The sequence below is a fragment of the Manis javanica genome, chromosome 1, assembly GCF_040802235.1.
Source record: "Manis javanica isolate MJ-LG chromosome 1, MJ_LKY, whole genome shotgun sequence".
NCBI lineage: Eukaryota > Metazoa > Chordata > Mammalia > Pholidota > Manidae > Manis > Manis javanica.
Window position 1 is genome coordinate 201,520,354 of NC_133156.1, and position 18,794 is coordinate 201,539,147.

At 40.2% G+C, this 18,794-nt stretch overlaps 1 protein-coding gene across 22 annotated transcripts in view; it reads left to right on the top strand.

Annotated features, from left to right (window-relative positions):
- The window catches only part of NRXN1 (neurexin 1), a 1,077,010-nt gene that overhangs the window by 528,122 nt on the left and 530,094 nt on the right, over positions 1-18,794 (top strand). For all 22 annotated transcript variants that reach the window (XM_073213327.1, XM_073213337.1, XM_073213308.1 and 19 more), the window contains 2 exons: positions 1,934-2,315; positions 3,333-3,523. In XM_073213327.1, the coding sequence (XP_073069428.1) occupies positions 1,934-2,315; positions 3,333-3,523 (573 nt within the window). The remainder of the gene's footprint in view (positions 1-1,933; positions 2,316-3,332; positions 3,524-18,794) is intronic.

Below are 18,794 nucleotides of genomic sequence, written 5' to 3' on the forward strand. Positions count from 1 at the left end.
ATATAATGATAATGATAAAATCAGCACAAGGAGATAGAAAAGCCCAAGTGAGTTGAGTCTTTTTAGGTTTTCTTATTCTTCATTCTATATAACCTGTTAATTGAATGTCACTGGTGTCCCTTGAGATTTATACTTGAAAAATATTAAAGACCAATTTTATTTGCTATCAGAGAGGTAGTTCCCCATGGAGTAGTATTAAGGTTATTGAACAAAAGAATGAAGAAGGAGAGAGAAATTATGTCATATCAGAAACTGGAACTGCTAGGGATTTAATGGTATTTTTGCATCTGGTAGAGAAGAAAGAGGCATAGTGAGGAGCAGCATGGAGGAGAGACAATTATTTACAGTGGTATTTTTTGTATTAAAAAAAAGATTTGCAGAGATGGAATCAGAACATACTAATGGCTATAGAGACAACATGTCAAGGGAAGGCAGGACTGTTGTTACCAGGATCAAGGACTAGTAAAGAGGTATGAAAATTAAATAGAGTTAAGTACAGCTTAGAAGACAGTTTTTTACATTTTTAAAGCAATACATTTATAAGCATCAAAGTCAATTAAGAATGTAGACAATTTTTTCTTGCACAGTAAAAAGTACGCTTTTTTATCTTATTTACAGCATTTCCTTAAAAATGTCATCTACTATTTTACTGTCTTGCCTAAAGAAATGGAAACCTGTCAAACTGACTGGAGGGGCCCCATGTAGGTGGGTGTTCAGTCTTCATTACATCTGGGAAGCAGGCTCAGTACATTTTCTCAGGAGCTCATACTGGGATTGGCTCTAATTAATATTTTCATTCATATCATAGATGGTAGGATAGGGTAAGCTCGATAAAATATTCCAATTATGCCAAATTGAATAGTGATGTTAGCACCTGGAAGACCTTGGTTACAATTTAAATGACCTTTTAGGTTTCAGAAGAAAATGAATGACAGTTTAATTAGACCTAGAGCAGGATGCTGGGAAGGAATCACTAGCAGTATGAATATTTATGTTGTACATTAAAAACAAGTACACATCTTCATTTATGTTGCCTTCAACCTTGGAGGCAGATAAAATTATTACTCTGAAGGTAAAGAGGTAAAGGCTGGCTTTTAGTGGGGTTGACTGAGAAATTTGAGAGGAAGGCATGGGGGCTGATTTGAAAAGTGAATCACTAAGTAGATATACAAACAAACTTCACATCAGCGTGTCTCAGGATTACATCTTGTGGTAATGTGGGCTAATATCACTTGTACTCTCAAAATTGCACGTGTCTTGAATTTGGTATAGTGCTCGACTTAAGTATCCAAAATGTAAGTGCAAGGAGAGAAGGGATCCACAGGGAGTCCAACATGGCTGGTAGGCCAATTCTAGGGGAGACGACAGGAGTTACTCCGCACAGAAAAGAGAAGGAGTAAAGTACATATTAAACTTCAAACACACTTTCATGTTCGTTATTGGAAGAATAGTAATCAGCTCTTCATTATTTCTAGTGGGTATAGGAAAATATACAGTCATATTTTTTTTATGAAGAACATTATTTATAAAGAAAAACATCACCCAACCATGAAGGCAGGATGATTTAGGATTCTTGCTGACCTTAATTTGTCCCTCTCCCTTCCTTCCTTCCCTTTCCTTTCTCTCCCTCCCTCTTACCCGTTCTTCCTTCCTTTCTTGATTCTTTGCTTGCTTTCTTCTACTTTTAAAAAATTCTGTAATGTTGGCTAAAGAGGATGATTTTGGTGAATACTAAAATTTGGACAGAGACTAAAATCTGACCTAAGAAAGTGTTATTAATTGTCCAGCCTCACCCTTTAACATCACTTCCATGTTTTGGAATATCAAGGAGATACTTGGATCTTTGTATTTTAAAATGTGATATTGTTATGGAAGTCGAAAGTCGAAAGTGCCTCAGATCCAGAAAATAATAACATACTGTGTTCCCGTTTAGGTCAAATGGCAGGTGATCACACAAGGCTGGAGTTTCATAACATAGAGACTGGAATCATCACAGAACGGCGGTACCTGTCTTCCGTCCCCTCCAACTTCATTGGACACCTGCAGAGCCTGACATTTAATGGAATGGCATACATTGACTTGTGTAAAAATGGTGACATAGATTACTGCGAGCTTAATGCCAGATTTGGCTTCAGGAACATCATAGCAGACCCTGTCACCTTCAAGACCAAATCGAGCTATGTTGCCTTAGCCACATTGCAAGCCTACACTTCTATGCATCTTTTCTTCCAGTTTAAAACAACATCCCTAGATGGACTAATTCTGTATAACAGTGGGGATGGAAATGACTTCATCGTGGTGGAGTTAGTTAAAGGGTGAGTGTATGTCACTTCAACGACAAGTAAAACTTAACAAAAACAGACCTCAATGCCTAAAAATATACATTGGCTTATAAAATGACAGGCAGTCGGGGGTGGGTGCAAATAATGTACTTGTTCAAATCACTTATGTATCTTATGAAGTTAGTCGAAATTCAGTAGAGTCTTTTATGCCTACCTTTACATATATGAAGTAAAAATAATGTTGAGTACCTAATTTTGGTAAGCATTCCATGAATCCTACATTTCAAGTATGGATTTCCTATGTACACTATAATTCTAGAAAAAAAAATATCTACAATTGTGTAGGCTAATTTGTGCTGAGTTTAAAAGCTAATTCAAGTAATCAGATTACTTCAATTCCATAAAATCCCATTTAACTCAAGCTGAATTCTATCTCAGAATTCCTTGAAGAATTTGGGAAATATCCTTGACACTGTGATGAAAATTTGGTGTCTTTTCATTGATTTGGGTATTCATTCATTCACTGAATATTATTGTACATTTTCAATGTGCTTAATGATGTACCAGGCATTTATGTGCAAAGATCCAGGAGAGTCTTTAGGGAAAATAGGAAAACGTATGAGGCAAGGAGAGGATGTCTGAGCCGAGTCCTGAAGGATGAGTGCACATTTCCATACAGAACAGGCGTTCAAGATGGAGGGAGAGTGCGGCAAGAAGTGAAGACGGCCAGTTCTGGGTGGTCGGCAGAAGATGAGGAAGGTGGTGGGAGCAGGGAATGAGTAGTGAAGTATAGCTGCCTTCCAAGGTCATAGAGTGGAATATAGTCTATTTTAAAAAAATCATTGTCACTGTTTCCTGTATTGAAAATGATGAATAATAATCCTTGCTGAAGCCAAGTAGTGTTTCGTACTGTCTTTCAGCTGAACTTAAATGCAACTCTCTCAAGACTTCTAGCAACCTGAATAAAATATCTCCATTTCTAATATCTAGTTTGATTCCATCAAAAATTCAAAAAGTGACAGCACTTTTCCACCTTTCCTTTTTTCCTAGGTACTTACATTATGTGTTTGATTTGGGAAATGGTGCTAATCTCATCAAAGGGAGCTCAAATAAACCTCTCAATGACAATCAGTGGCACAACGTAATGATATCAAGGGACACCAGCAATCTCCACACTGTAAAGATCGACACAAAAATCACAACACAAATCACTGCAGGAGCGAGGAATTTGGACCTCAAGAGTAAGTACACACAGAATCAGAGTAGTAGGCACAAACCTTTATGGTCTCCACTCATGCGAAAAGTCCTTTATCTTGGGGGTGGGGGGTGTATTTGCATGCGTGTATGTACCTTCTGCAAAGTCTGACCAGAATTTTGTTTCCAGCACATAATTAATAGTGCAACACTCAAACTCTGTTCCCCTTTTAATGTGGCAAAAACATATCTATTTTTAAGAACTCAAAAAAAATGCAACACCTAAGAATGCATGGAGGATTAAAATTTAAAGAGTGAGCAAAACATATTCATCGTGTTGATATTACAAAGAAAAGTAGGTGTTGCAAATTTCTTTAGTCCCAGCAGTTTTCAATAGATTTGGAGTCAAGATAACCTGATATCTAAGGATTTTCTTAGAACTTATTCATTTTCTTTCCTTGATCAGGTTTCCGAGATACCTACAGATCCTCTGACCAACAGGCGAGTGAGCCTGACTTTACCCTGTGTCTTCAGCAGTGAATCCTCCCTAACCTGCCCCCAACAGACACCATGAGAATGCTTCTTGCCCCCAACAGACACCATGAGAATGCTTCTTTCACCAGCTGCTAAGAAAGTCTTAAGAGACTTTTCCTTCTTTAATGATTCTTGATTTCTCAAGTGAGCAAGACAAAATGCTTAGAAAACATGTCAGTAATAGGAGAAAATAGTGGATGTTTTTATTTATATGGGCCTTTGTGATTCACTGAGAACATATGCATATATCCCACTTCATTTAACATTACAACAAGCATTGGACAGGTAGTATCGGCATTTATTGTGAATGTAGAAAATCTGAGCTTTGAATGACTGGCCCCAGATAAAACAACCTCAGTGGTGGACTGAACATAACCCCAACTCTGACACGCACCTGCTCTGTTGCTCGTTTTGCTGTATCCTGATGCATTCCATGTCCTGCAGGAATGGTTCATTTTGGCCACATTTTTGCTTGGGAAGAGCTGTTCATTTATATTGATGGGATCATACCCTTTGATTCAAAAGGTAAAAGCTGGGGGTAGGTAGGGAACTGGAAAGAGAAAGTCTTACAGAATGTTTTCTAGAGAAAAATGCTCCTTCTAAATACAGTAAAAAAAGATAGAAAAATGTTTAACTTTGTATAATTGCAGAATATATTTACAGTTCTGGAACTATATTTGTCCAACACATAAAATGTGTGGGAATGGCTGCCTGCCTTCTTTCAGAGTGGACCTCTTGTTAACTTCAAAGAGATCCTGTTTGTGCCCACAAATCTAATAGCTTAGGTGAATAAGCAAAATGAAATTTAAAAGAAATGCAGTCTTACAGGCTAAGTCTGTCTCTCTTTCTCTGACTGAAGTGAATGGAGTGCCTTTTCCATTCTCATTCTGTGAGGACACCTGACTCGCACACTGGGGTTAGGTGGTAATTTTCAAGGGAAAAGGAGAGACGGTGACATTGAGTGTGTTGGCCATGCCAGCCTGCAGAGCTAAAGCAAAGCAGCATCCTGTCTGTGTGGGAGAGACCTCAGTAAAGCATAAAGGCACTTTACTAGAAATTACAGATATTGAGAAAGAGGCTAAAAGGGCTGGAAAAAAAGCAATTGTGGTTGGTGAAGTATTTGGCATGCACAGACATACACACCAAGGGTGACAGAGAAGCAGGGCTGGGCTGTGGTTTCTGTCACACTGCACCTTCAGGACACTGTCTCCTGAGAAGTAATTATTTGCTTATTGTTCATTAAAAAGTTGCAGTGAGGGTAATAGGAGGTCATGGATAGGATTCTTTCTGCTGGTAGAGGGGAACTTTACAAATCCAAGAAACTCTCAGAGCTGCTTTTGATTAAAACATCGAGTGTCTCATTCTGAATATAAGAAAGGCTTTGTGTGTATTACAAAAATTATGAGTTGAAAATAGCATTTTATATAATATTAAGATGCTAGGTATTGAAATCTGGCTGAGTGCATTTATGTTAAAAAAATTTGAATTTGATGTAAATTTCCCAGGTAAATAGATTCTATAGTAATAACTATTCCCCTTGTCTTGCCAATGGGTTTCAGCCCCAGGCAAGTTCACTATGGATTCAGTGTGACCAAACGAATGGCAGTAGAACATTCTTGGGGCGAAAGGGTTATACCCAACTTTATTCCAACGGTGGCAAGCCAATCACTAAAATCCCATCCACTCAGAGTGAGTCTGCATGCAGCAAGACGGTCTCTGCCTCTAGGCCTCTCTGCCCGCACAGCGGTCCCACACAGACGTCCTCTGGGCTTCTCTGCACAGCCATCCCACACAGCCATCCTCCCGGCCTCCGGCCTCTGCTCTGCTCTCCTGCAGCCTTGCAGCCCTGCCACCATATAGTGCCCAGAGCACTGGGTGGTGCTCTTTATATAGAGTCAATAACAACATATTGCCCACACATGTGTAGTAAACTAGCCAACCAGGGCCAGGTGAGAATCCTGCCCACAGGAACTTTCATTTTATGCACACCCCTTTACCTAAAGAAGTCTACGTATGTACAGACTTATCAGATCATGCCCAAAAGTGAAAATTACTAAAATCAAAAGTTAAAAATTAAAAACCAAAGCTGCAGGCTTATTAATTGGATCTGTGATCCAATGGCAACAAAAACCCTAAAAAAAAAAAAACCCTCTTTCCACGTGTCCTCCATTAGAGCAAACGTGAGGAGAGGGCGTGGTCACAGGGGCTTCAATCATCACCACCTGGTGTGCGTGGCAAGAGGCATTGGTTGGCTGGTGAATATTTACTGCGCCCTCTGTGCTGAGAGCAGCAAGCATGGTTTTGGAGAGGGCGGAAGGGTTCCTACAATGAAAAATTATCTGTTCCAAGGAGAAGATGCATTTTGAGGGAGCATTTATGGGGCAAAGAAAAGCAGCATGTCCCAGAGCCCCATTAGGGCTCTGAAACCAATTTGGCAGCCCCAGGAAGAGTTTGAGAGTAAGGTATGTTTAAGGGGTATCTGCAGGATGAGAAAGAGCAGCTAGGCACTTTGTCTCCTCCCCCCGCCCCCCGACACCCACTGGAATTAGGGGGGCTTATTCATACAGGAGAATGTCTACAGGAACTCTTCACTCTGAACTGAACAGTGTTGTTTGCTTTGCACGCTAGTCATGTAGGATTCAGCCACTCCGAATGCAGGAAGAATGAAAGATGCCCTGTTTTGGTGAATGGTTTTCTTTTGTGTATATTTTGCCCTTACAGAATTAAAGAAAATTATCATACATACACTACACTGTGCTTAAATTCACTGCCGCAATCTTCAGTTATTCTCAGAGTGAGGTTAACTACATCAGAGCCGTATGGTGGGGCTCATGAAATGCAGATAACTGGACCCCACTTCACTCAGACTACAGCAGTAATCTTTGAGAGTAATGTAGAAAACAAGTGTATCTTTAAAGAGCACTCACTAACCTAGATGCTGTGTGTTTAGAGCCCTGAAAGTGTGTCCCTGTTGAGGCCAAATTTAACTCACTTTTGAATTTTGGTACAAATCCTGGTTTTGATTATATTTTAGAGTTTTACTTCTGTATTGTTTTGTTTCACCAGTCTTGAGCCAAAGTGACATTGATTGCTTTGGGATAGTCTGACTCATTCTACTTTTCATGTTACCATTTCTTAAAGGGACACTAGAGGGCAGCATAAGGCCACAAAACCTGACGAACTGGACTCAGGCGGACGGAAAAGCTGAACACGCTCCGCTTGAGCTGGAAGCAGAATTTCTTTGTTTTCTCAGCGATTTGAAATTCCAGTTGGCCTCTATAATTGTGCTTTTGTCTGTGGCTCGGTTTCATTATATAGACAAGAAGTTAGTGTAGGAATTTGCAAGCTTAGGAATGGCTTATCCCATTCTCCACCTTGACTCCAGTGGAGACGGTCAGAAATGAGCAGGAGTCTAACGATCTTTCTTGAGAGGTGGAATTCCGTGCAGGTGACCTTGTTCAAATTATCTTTTGTGACACTGCCGAGTTCTCGGGGGACTGTGTGTCTCTCCCTGCTGATACAGTTTTGCTTTCATCTTTATTTCCCAGCTGTGTGTATTCCATTCCCTCTGGCTATTGTGTACAAGCCGCAACATGCAATGAAAAGAACAGCGTAAATTTGCTCTCTGCCATGATTTCCCAGCGCAGCTGTGGAACTTCTGAGTCCTGCCCCTTTAGAGATAAAGGGTTGGTGTCCTTCCTCCTCCTGGTCCTTCTCCTGTTCTCATATGTGGCAAATTTGTATGTTTGTATATGTGTGCATATGGGAAAGAGCTAATATGTATTGACCTCCTACTAAACACTAAATTGATTTAAATGAGATTATTTTATTTAACCCTTGCAATACCCAGGGATTTGAATTGAAGTCAGATTTGCTCACTCATTAATCTAGTTCAAGAACAAAGATAGAAAAGATTATCCTTGGCCACCATCTTCCATGGGAACCCTTCTTTAAGACATTATTTAAGTTCATCCTTCAGCAAATGGAGGAGGATTTACTTGATGGTGGAAAAATTAAAAATTCCTACAGGCATAAGATAGAGTGCCCTCAGGTGGCCACTGAGCAAAACTGCCTACAAGTAAGTTATTTATATGCCACATCTATGTCGGACTACATTTGTTCCCCCTCTTCTGCCCCCAAGGGCTTTGAGGAACTAACCCTCTGTCTTCTTTTGTCTCTTCCCTTCTTATCACCAGGACCGTTATCTGCTCCTTAACCTTGCCCACCCCCCTTCTTAAATCTCACCTTGAAAGCCACCACCTGCTATTGCTTATCCTGCTACCACATCAGTAAAAGGTCCCCTCATCAGAGACAACCCACCCAGGGCTTTCCTCTCAAATTCAATCAATCTCTCTGCAAAGATTTCGTGATAAATAGTACTTCACAGTTCAGGGTATTTCCAACCCACCCTTTTCCTACCCTTTACTGTTGCTATTTGATAAATCATTGCTGTGATACTTTAGTGATTCAAAAGTCCTGATCATGTTTAAAGATGTGCACACTGTATATTCAGACCTTAAGAAATCTGATAGCCCACTTGCCTAGCCCAAATAATTTACTCAAATAAGATTTTTCAGAAGAGTCTGAGTATAGCCTTAAAAGGAGAGGGCATTGAAACATTGAAAAAGGAGTCATGCTCCTGTTCTGTCGATTAGGCTATCTTGAGTAGAATTTTTTTTTTAAGGAACCAAGATTTACTCACATTATTTCAATTAATGGGAGATTATTTTAAGGATCCATTAGGAAATAAAAGAGACAGGAAATCCTTTAAGCTGCTGAACAATAAGGCCACGCAGAATAAATTTTGTTCTAATAGTGATACTGCGATCTCAAGAGCAACCCTCTTAGGTGTTCCCTTGGGTAGGAATATCCACTGCTCCCCTAATTCACTGCTCCATTACCCTCTCTTTACCTTCTACCCCCACTTCTCCCTCCTCTCTTCTGTGCTTGCTGGCTTCTAGGTTTCTGCCTCACGGCTTCTCCCTGTGCCTTTTGTTTCTGTGTGCATTTCCACTTCTGTCTCCTCTCCTCTTCATCTCACTTTCAAATTCCCCAAAAGACATGCTCTAATATAGGGAGTGGACCTGTCTAGAATGCAACTCCATGGGCTTTTCCCTGCTGCTTCTGGACAGGCTCACTTCCTAAGGACCAGTAGCTGTGAACACAGAGGTTCGACTTGCATGATGTAAAACGTGAACTTAACAGAATATCCCTGGGAAGGGGGCTGTGGGCTGGAAGGCTCTCTGTATCTTCTCAAAAGGAAGCAGGGTAATTTGCCTATTCAGGAAGTCCCTGAGTGTCCTGCCAGGAGGTGGGGAAGGGAAGTTGAGGCATTTTAAGCAAGGGAGAGGGATTCATGGCATACTTTAGAATCATAACTTTGGCTTCAGTGTAGAGGATGGGCTGAAACTCAGGAAAGAGACCACATTAGAGGTCATTGTTACAGTACAGAACAGAGACAGTTACCTGAATATATAAAAATAAGACATTTTTGTTGTTCTTTCCCACACAAAAATTGCAAGACATTAGAAATATGAAACTATTGTTTCTCTTTTGACATCTCCATTGATTCCCAGCCTTTGCAGAAATCAGTCTCAATCTGATCTGTTTACTAAAATGCCTCGGTCAGTTTGTTTCAGTCCCACTCTCACCCCCTACTCGTGGTGAGACATCATTTCTTTCCCATGCCCCGCTGTCTTGGACCTGCTGGCTAACATTTGGCTTGGGGCTTCTTCCTTCTGCTCCCCTCTAATCCTTGGACCAACTCATATGACTGCAGCAGAGTTTAAGTCCTTTATTACCTACCAACAACTCTGTTTTGTTTCTTTTTTATAATTCCTTCACTCATTGTACTTGTTTTGGAATCTCTTCTATATTGGGCATAGTTTTTCCATGTTTCATTTTGTTCAATTCCCTCCAATTCTATTTGAAATTTCTCTTCCCACCATTAGGAGCATAGGAACTGAAAGCTCAAAGTGACCTTGGAGATAATCTGATCTGACCCATTCCTTATAAAGATGAGAAAAATGAGCTCAGGAGGGAGGGACTAGCATCAGCCAGGCAGATAATGTTCTAGATCTAGTCTTCAAGTTGTCAGCTTAACACTTTTTACAGTAGACCAGGGAAAACCAGTTTTATTGCCTATATCAACAACCGACTGCTATGACAGCCTGGAGGAACATGCTGAAAAAGAAATCTGAGACCTTCTATGGGCTTACTACAGAGGACTTTATGTTAGGCCACAGGCTTATAATGGAGACGAGTAGTGTTTGGTTTTCCTATCGGCTTTTATCTCTGGTGCAACTTTAAATAACCCAACCCTTCACATTTGCAGTTACACTGGTGCAGGGGATATACGTGCTTAAGGCCCTGGTGCTGGCTTTGCTCACCTCAACACTGGGTTCTTAAAGCTGGTGACATTCATGCGGTAGAGAAGAAAGCTCTGCAGGTGCTCAGCCTGGATTCTGCAGGTCCAGGGTACTGCTCGCATGACCTCAGCATCCTCATAGCCACGCCTCTGGGAATGCCAGGAGTGAAGCTGAGCTGTCTTCTTAGAAGTTAAGCTTCTCAGTCAAGAGCTACCTATGTCAGAGCCTTCTGGAAAGCAAGCTTGGCAACATTTGTCTCAGTCAAGAGGGACTTAGGTCTTCAGTTTTCATGGTTCTCAGACCTTCTCTTTTTCTGAAGGAGAATTAGACAAAGGTCTTTGGAGTACAAGAAATGTGAACCCATTCCGACTGACTTAAGTAGAATCAGGGGAAGGGGTTTTGTGGGGGTCTAAAATCAAGGGAATGGGTTTGCCTTGCTCTAGAGCAGGGGTTAGGGATAGGAGCCACATTCATCAAGATAACAGAAAACCAGGTATTACATTACACCAAAGTTTCAGATGACTGAACTCATAATTGCTTTGGTGAACAAAATTATTCTGTGAGTGGAGCTAGAGACTGTTGATCTGGAGCCACAGGAAACACATGGGGCACAAAAGCCAGGAGCAGAAATAAGAGACTCACTAGATTTTGCAGTAAATACTGGGGAAAGGAGAATGCTAGATTTTTATCCTCTGTGGAATTAGAAAGACTCAAACCAGGTTTCTTTAGATCTTTATAAAGGACAGAGAGGCCCCAGATGACATCTGGGTAATGTTACAATTACTCATTAAATATCCCCCAAAATTTAGTTAATTTAATATAATTATTATGTTCCAGTACTTGTTCCATTTTGTTAGGGTTTAGTAGTAATGTGACTTCTGTCCTCTTTTACCATGACCCAGAGGAAAACTAGCTTCTACTCCTGAACCTGAACAATTCCTCTTGAGCCATGGGTCAAAATTGGAAAGAACTAGGAAGTTGTGTGGACTTGGTATAAAGTCACTCCTCCTACTGTAGAGATGCTTTAAAGCCAAGTCCGCTATCTTTACTCATGTAGGAATGCACATTTTTAATGACATGGCTGCTGTTGACCCATGGTTTTCACACTGGGGGCTATTTCCAGCACTACTTCAGACCACACGGGGTCAGTGAGGCTTTCTGTGACCACATGAATATGGTTTTCTGTGTCTGCTCTTGAAAGGGACCCTTTCTTGGCCCTTGGAATTAATTGTCATATATATTTTCAAGCAATATAGCATTGTAATTAAGGACACAGGCTTTGGGCCAGACTGAGCTGAAATAGCCTCTCTACCATATATTTTATGTGTGTCCCTAGTCAGGGTACCTCACTGTCACCTTCATCCTTATCTGCCCTTTACTGAGCATTAGCTAAGAGATTCACATATATGTTTAATTTTCATGACAAACTGTTGAGGTTGCTGTTCTTAGTCCCATGTTACAGATGACAAAACTAAGGTGAGGTTTAGGGAGGTCAAACATCATACCTGAACAGTAATGAGAGTAATATAAAATAATAATTATTTATTTTAACCATTACTGAGAGCTTAGCACATCCCATGCATTATTATAAATATTTCACACATGGGATCTTGTTTCATTCTCAGTGTACACAAGATCAACCGGTGACATGCAAGGGTTCATAAGGAGGCAAGACATTTAAGGTTCACCTGGATATGACAGGTGCTGGTCCTACACGGACCCAGCCCGGTATCCCCCGGATCATAGACATGGCCTTAACATTCCCAGCCGGGCAGTACTAGGTTCCCTCCTCCCTCTCCTGCTCCACTCCCTAGTCTCCTAGAATGCACACTGCGTAGACCTCCCACCACTGGTTTCTCCTTGGAGTTCGGGGACTGGAAAAAAGACTTCTTCCAGCCTTGTACTAATGTACTATATCTGTGACACATTAGACCTTTGTCATTTATGAATTTATCATGCATGGTTCCATCTATTTAGAGAAGTCTGATGGTCTGTGACACAACGGTTTGTACTTTCAGTGGAACACAAGTTTGAGTCATACACAGAAAAAGGGTAGCATGCAAAACTGTCTTTGTGAGAGACATCGTCTCTGGCCTGGATCTTTGTTCTCTATTCAGAGCTGTATTATGGTGAACTACTTTCATTATTGTCAGGATTAGTAACTCAAATAATGTCATTTATTGAGTACCAATAAATTTCATTTATTTCACCTGTAAGCCAGGCACTCTGTTAAAGTCTTATAGGTGAAATCATTAAATTAGAATATTCTTCAAATATAATCAACTACAATATTATTTTTTACTTCAAGCCATCATATAGAGAGGTATTTGTAACATATACCAGCTTAGGAGAAATGTTGGGCTTGCTTTTAAGACAATTCTATGATATGTTCACATTTTAAAACATAATCTTAACTGGAATTTTTTTTTAATAATCAATCTAAGTTATTAACCAAAATTGAAAATTAGGACTGTAGCTTGCTTTGACCCATCGTGGGCCATGGAAGGGTCACGTTCACTCACTCCCTTCCCACTGTTTTCCACTCGTAACTCATTGGCTGGGGATAACAGCTGACATTTGGACTCATTCTGGCAGAGCCTCCAGCTCATTCCTCCTCTCATGGTGCTTTCCTGGGTTTATCCAAGGCTTCTCTGCCAGGCCTTCGTGGCTTCAGCCTGTGGAGGGGGGCATGCGCTTACTGCTGGGTCTGCCATTTCCAGGCGGTCCTTCCAGCCCCTTCTCATTGCACGTGCGGCCCATGTCTGCCCACAATTTGCCTCCTCAGCCCTGGAGGTGCAGCACATTCCCAGTGCTCTCATATCTATTCTGCCGCAGGCTGTTTGAAGCTTTCTCAGTACATCAGGGACCAGTTCTGTATCCCCAACTGCAGGAAACACAAAGCAAGTTCTCCGGGAGACCCGAGAGCCTTCTCACTGGGCTTGGGGCTAGAAGTAGTCCCCCTTCCGGGCCAGTAGTGCAAACTTCCCATGTGGAGCTATCTCAAAAAAAAATATTCTTAGACATCTTTCTTTCCAATTCTTAACTACTATTACTAGTATTTATTCCCTTGATGTACCTGAGGAGTTCAAGGGCTAAAAACCAGTATGTTATTATTTCCTTTGTAAATTTTGCATCTGGGTCACATCACATTATCTTATCTGCTGTATTGGCACTTCAGTCAGAACTTCAGTTTTTATATTATAAATCACAGATATGGTCTCTTAATCTTTGCAGTTAGATGTTGTACTCCCACATTAAGATGAGAAATGGAGACTCAGAAAGGCTACATGAGTTGCCTAGAAATAGAATTTGAATTCAGTCTACAGAACTATGTAAATACTACCTATCTTTATTTGTCACCATATTAGAAAAGATCCCTTCTGAATATCTAGAATGAAAGATAACACTTGATTTAATCTTCAGATAAATGTCGTAATAAACAAAATATTCCTTCCTCAATATAAAATTTAGATTTTCAAATTCCTGCATCACTACACTGTGCAGTGCTAAAAATTTCACTTCTGGTAATTGCAGAGAACTGGGTATTTCTACTTGTACTTTCCACATGCTCTTTCCATCCTATGACTTGCATGGAACCTATATATTGGCTGTATTTCATTAGCTCCTGAAGTCTTCTCGCAGAGCAGCCAAGAATTTTAATTGCTCTGTGTCCTTCATATGTATTCTGTACATTTGCATTTATATATGTTTAAAACCAGGCCCAGGAAAATTTAGTACTTGGTGAGAAGATTGAGGATTGACTTATCCATCAGTCTTCAGTTTGTACCAGGAGGCTGTTTGCTAGACCACTCAGTTGTTGAAGCCTTCCATTTCCCTAGCCCTTAGGGAAGGTGCCCCATACCTCCCCTGCCCTGTGTTTTGACCATTCCTGTTAAGTATTTGCATTTCTCTTTAATAATAATTTAAATATTGGAATATCATAGTGTTTGAAGACATGCCCTAAGGGATTTGGCATTTCAGCACAATTTGATATCCTGATTGAGAATACTCCAACTTTGGGAAGAATCAAACAAAAAAATAGAAAAGTTCAGGGATTTAAGAAAAAAGTAAAAGCTTTATTTGACTCTATGAAGCTCATATATTTTAGAAGCTTTTTGAACATTTCTGTAGGGTTTTGTGTGCTTTGTATTATATTGTCCTTTCAGACTATCCCGAAAACCACTGGTGGCTTTACCCTCTTTTATCCTGTATATCTAAGTTGAGAGCAGGTGCCATTTATTGACCTGCATTAAACAAACCCTTATTATGGGGAAGAGCTATTCTTTCATACCCTGCACACCACTAGATCTTCCCCACTCAAAATAAATGTTCCTTTATTTTGAAATAGGAAAAGAAAATGTCTTTGAAATAAGGAAAGTTATTTTGAAAAAGAAAGCCAAACTGTTATATAGAGCTACTCAAAATTTCAGGAGAGATAATGGGTTTGTGCAGGGCTTCTCACTGGTCTCCTACTTATAAATCTGTTAATTTCCAGAACAGTCATTTCTAAACTCCTCCACCTGTTCTATTCCTGTCACTGAGGTTTTTAGTAAAAAATTGGAGTCAGTGTGGTACAGTGGGAAAAGAGGCAGCCTGTGAGTCAGAGGCTCCCAGTGTTACTCTCCTTGTACTGGTTGTATTGCCTTGGGCACGTAACTTACCTTTTCAGAAGGGCAGTTTGCTCACCTGTCAGGTGGGGATAATAACAACTTCCTGCCTCTCGTAAAGAGTTGGTATGAGGATCAACTAGAATGAGAGATAGCAAAGCACCATTCAGACTGAGGTGCTGTGCATGTTTAAGGTGTGATGATATTGGTGAGATTGTGGCCCCCTGCAAGCCATGTGCGACCCCAGTGAGCAACACACCGTGAGTGGAAAATGAAACATGAAATGGTGACAGGATTGTCTGCTGCTAAAGGATGTCTCAGGTATCTAAACTGTCACTTGGATGGGGAGGAAGGAAAAATAATGAAAATATTTGAACTCTGTTTTTACCTAAAGGTAAATTTACAAAGCCGTAAGATGAAGTTAACTTGGCATGAATTTGTATGCCTGAACTTGGCCGCATCTGCAGTGTCCCTGGCATAGGGCGGGTTTAAAAGAAGACAGAGTGCCATGCATACCTCTGTAGTGATTTCGCTTTATTATTTCCCATTTAAAATGCCCACCAGCTTTCCCTCAGAGTCTGTTGGCCAAACACACAAACAATTTGGCCATGTAAAGTTTACAACCATACTTCTAAAAAAAATTCTCCTTCTTTGGGCAATTTTACATTAAAAGTACCAGCTAGAAAAAGAAATTTCAGAACGTTGAAAGCATTTTCTATCCAATCCATAAACATAATGTCAGTATCACCTCTCAAGACTTGCTACAGGAAAACATTAAGGTCTGAATTCAAATGCTATAGGAATCTCCCCCTGTTCACACACAGCACACAGCATTGGGTTGAGCCACAGATGAATGCAAGTCCTCCTTATAGCTTTGTGAGAAGCAATATAAAAAGTAGTGGTCAAATTAAAAAAAAAAAGTAGTGGCCATATCTAAAAATCAAATTTGGGAGTCGTAAGAATTCTACCTACTTGTCCTAATTTCTGTACCTAATGTTTATGGTTACAGAAGCAAATTGGCCTTGTCTTCATATAAGGTTACTCAGCATTCGAGGAGACTCCTGCGGTCCCAGGACCCTGTGTTAGTACGCTTGCGCTCCTGCTGACATTCGTTATTATTGCTCTTCTCAGCTGGCCAACATACCCCAAAACATTCCTATACTTTGTAGTAGTAGAACTGTACAAATTGGCCACTTGTCCCTTGGAGTATACAATTGATAAGCTAATATATGTTAAATGAAAATTATCAGTTTCAAGACACATGAGCTTGGAATGAGACCCTGCCATTTTCTGACTTTATAGCCTTGAACCATGGTGTCTTCATCTGACATGTGTCCGTAGTAACCTTTATTCCTTTAATAGCTCATCAGACCAAAACCAAATGAAACAATACATGTGCAGGTATTTGGTAAAGGATTCAAAGCAGTGAGGAGCCATATTCTCATTCAGGGCTCTGTACATCTAAATTCAGTTGCCTCGGTAATTTTTATGAAATTCAAACTCTTTTTAGTGAAAACAATACACTGTTGGATGTGGGAGCCAGCCTGCTGTAGGAACAGGAATACCTGTAGCTGGCACGAAGCTAAGAAGTTGTGGCAGCAGAACAGAAAGACCAATCCCAGGAGTTGGGACATGATGTTGCAAAGGCTAGAAGGAGTGAGTCATCTGCAGACCCCTAGGAAGTGCAGATAAGGATTTGCTGGGGCAGAGCACCAGGGGTCCATGGTTAGCTTGCTTCTGTACTGTGGGCACATATGGTAAATGCACGTCTTTGTGATGGTAACAGGGTGACAGAGTAGAACAGTCTGGAGAAATAGTGTAGTGTCCATAGTGTGAAGTGGACCTGTGGAAGCCACGTGAGTTCGGTCCTATTTGTATATGGGACAGCCCAGAGAATCACACAATGGCCAGACCCCAAATGAGGCAGAGAGCCAGGAGAGGCTGAAATTTAATTCCCCACAGAGATGTTGGCAGTTATTTTAACTGCAGAAGGATACTCATGAAGAGTTCTCTTTATCTCACATTGATACCCTAAACTGTTTCTGTTCTTTTATCTTTGCCTCTCTCTACAGATCCAATATGTCAGTTAAAATTGGTCATGAATTACTCTATCAGAATGGAAAAAAAATGCCACTGAACTGAATTATCTTGCTGAGCTGTATGGTTTTGCCTCTCTGTTCAAGAAAGGGATGAGTAGAAGAAAAATTCCCTACAATTAACTTGATTATTTCTCAGGTGGAGGGAACCAGGGGGCGAATATGTATGCTGTATCCATAAAACGTTCACTGTGTCCTTACTGTTTAGATGATTATTAGTATGCCATCTGCTAATTCCTCCCTTGATTCAATGAATTCAACAAATAATTGAGTGCCCACTTAGTGAAAATTAGATGTAAAGATGCTTAGCTCATAACCATTTTTTCAAGGAATTTATAAAATAGTGGGAAGATAAGATATCCACACAAAGAAGTGGGAAATAAATATGGCAATTGTTAGAAAAGAGGTTAAAAATGTTCTGGGGTTCCAAAGGTCATTCTTGGCTATGACTGGACTATATTAACAAAGTGAGTTTGAATTGAGTCCCCAAAACTGGATAAGATTTTGAAATGGAACATTGGAAGAAGAAAGGCATTCATGATGAAACTAATGTGTTCTGTTCAGAATGATGAAGCAGCATTCATATGCAGTATTGCAAAAATGATGAAAAAATGCACTTTGACTAAAAATTAGGATATAGGGAGACGATTGATGTTACCTTAATTCTCTACATGGCAAACCCACTGGAGAAATGTTGTTTAAAGTTTAGAAATAGTTTCTAAGGGAGGCTGTTTCAACATCTTGAACATTGCTAAGCCTTAGGTTTTATTTAGAAGACAGCTGACAGTATTGAAGAAATCAGAACCCAATGGGGAGACTGATACAGTATTGATGAGGAGGATGCATGGAAGTGGGGACACCAGTTAACGGGTTATTACAAGAAGGTGCACAAGAGCAGTGGTGGACAAGAACTGCCAAAGGAAGTGAAAATGGAGGGATAAGATGTCAGAAGTATTTGTAAAGTTGAGTCATCAGTTCTTGGCAATAATTTGAATATAAGGTGGGAAATAGAGAAGGAGATTAAAAAATGATTTTGAAATTTCAATTTGGGTGGCAGGAGACTAGAAATATGCTTGGTATAAGACAGGAATAATCTAGAAGTAATTTCCCAATGTGGGAAAAAAGGTGATGGTTTGATATTAGGCTGGACTTAGCCAGGATAAGCCTAAAGATAAGGATTTATGGTATTACCTACAGATATAAAAACAAGTGGTTCTAGGATTAAATCTTTAATGTACCAAGGAAGACTAAGGCAGTATAGAAGTTAAAGGATAACGAATAAATCTAACTGGTGACCACTGAGTGTGGAGTTTCTAAGCTTAACCTGAGTCATCTGTTACAGACACACATCTTGTATCTCAGAGCAAAGTATCTATTTGAATTGTCAACTTAGACATCAGTTTTGAATACTTGGTGTGCTCTGAACTTAAATGTGGTCTTGGATAATGTTGGTTGTTTAATCCCATGTGTGGTCTGTTCAAGTTCCATTTGTCAACTCTTCAGCCCAAATGTGTTAGAGAAATATTAATGACTTCCTATGTTTTTGCATTCAGCAACTTAACATTACTTATTTAGGCCATCACAGGAAATAGTGAATTTGGCTTTCTCCCCAGAATAAAACATAAATAAATGTGTTTGTTCCCCAGGGATTAGAGATTTTTTTCCTTCTGTTTAACAGGGCACACCTGTTATAAAAAGCTTAGATTTGTCTCC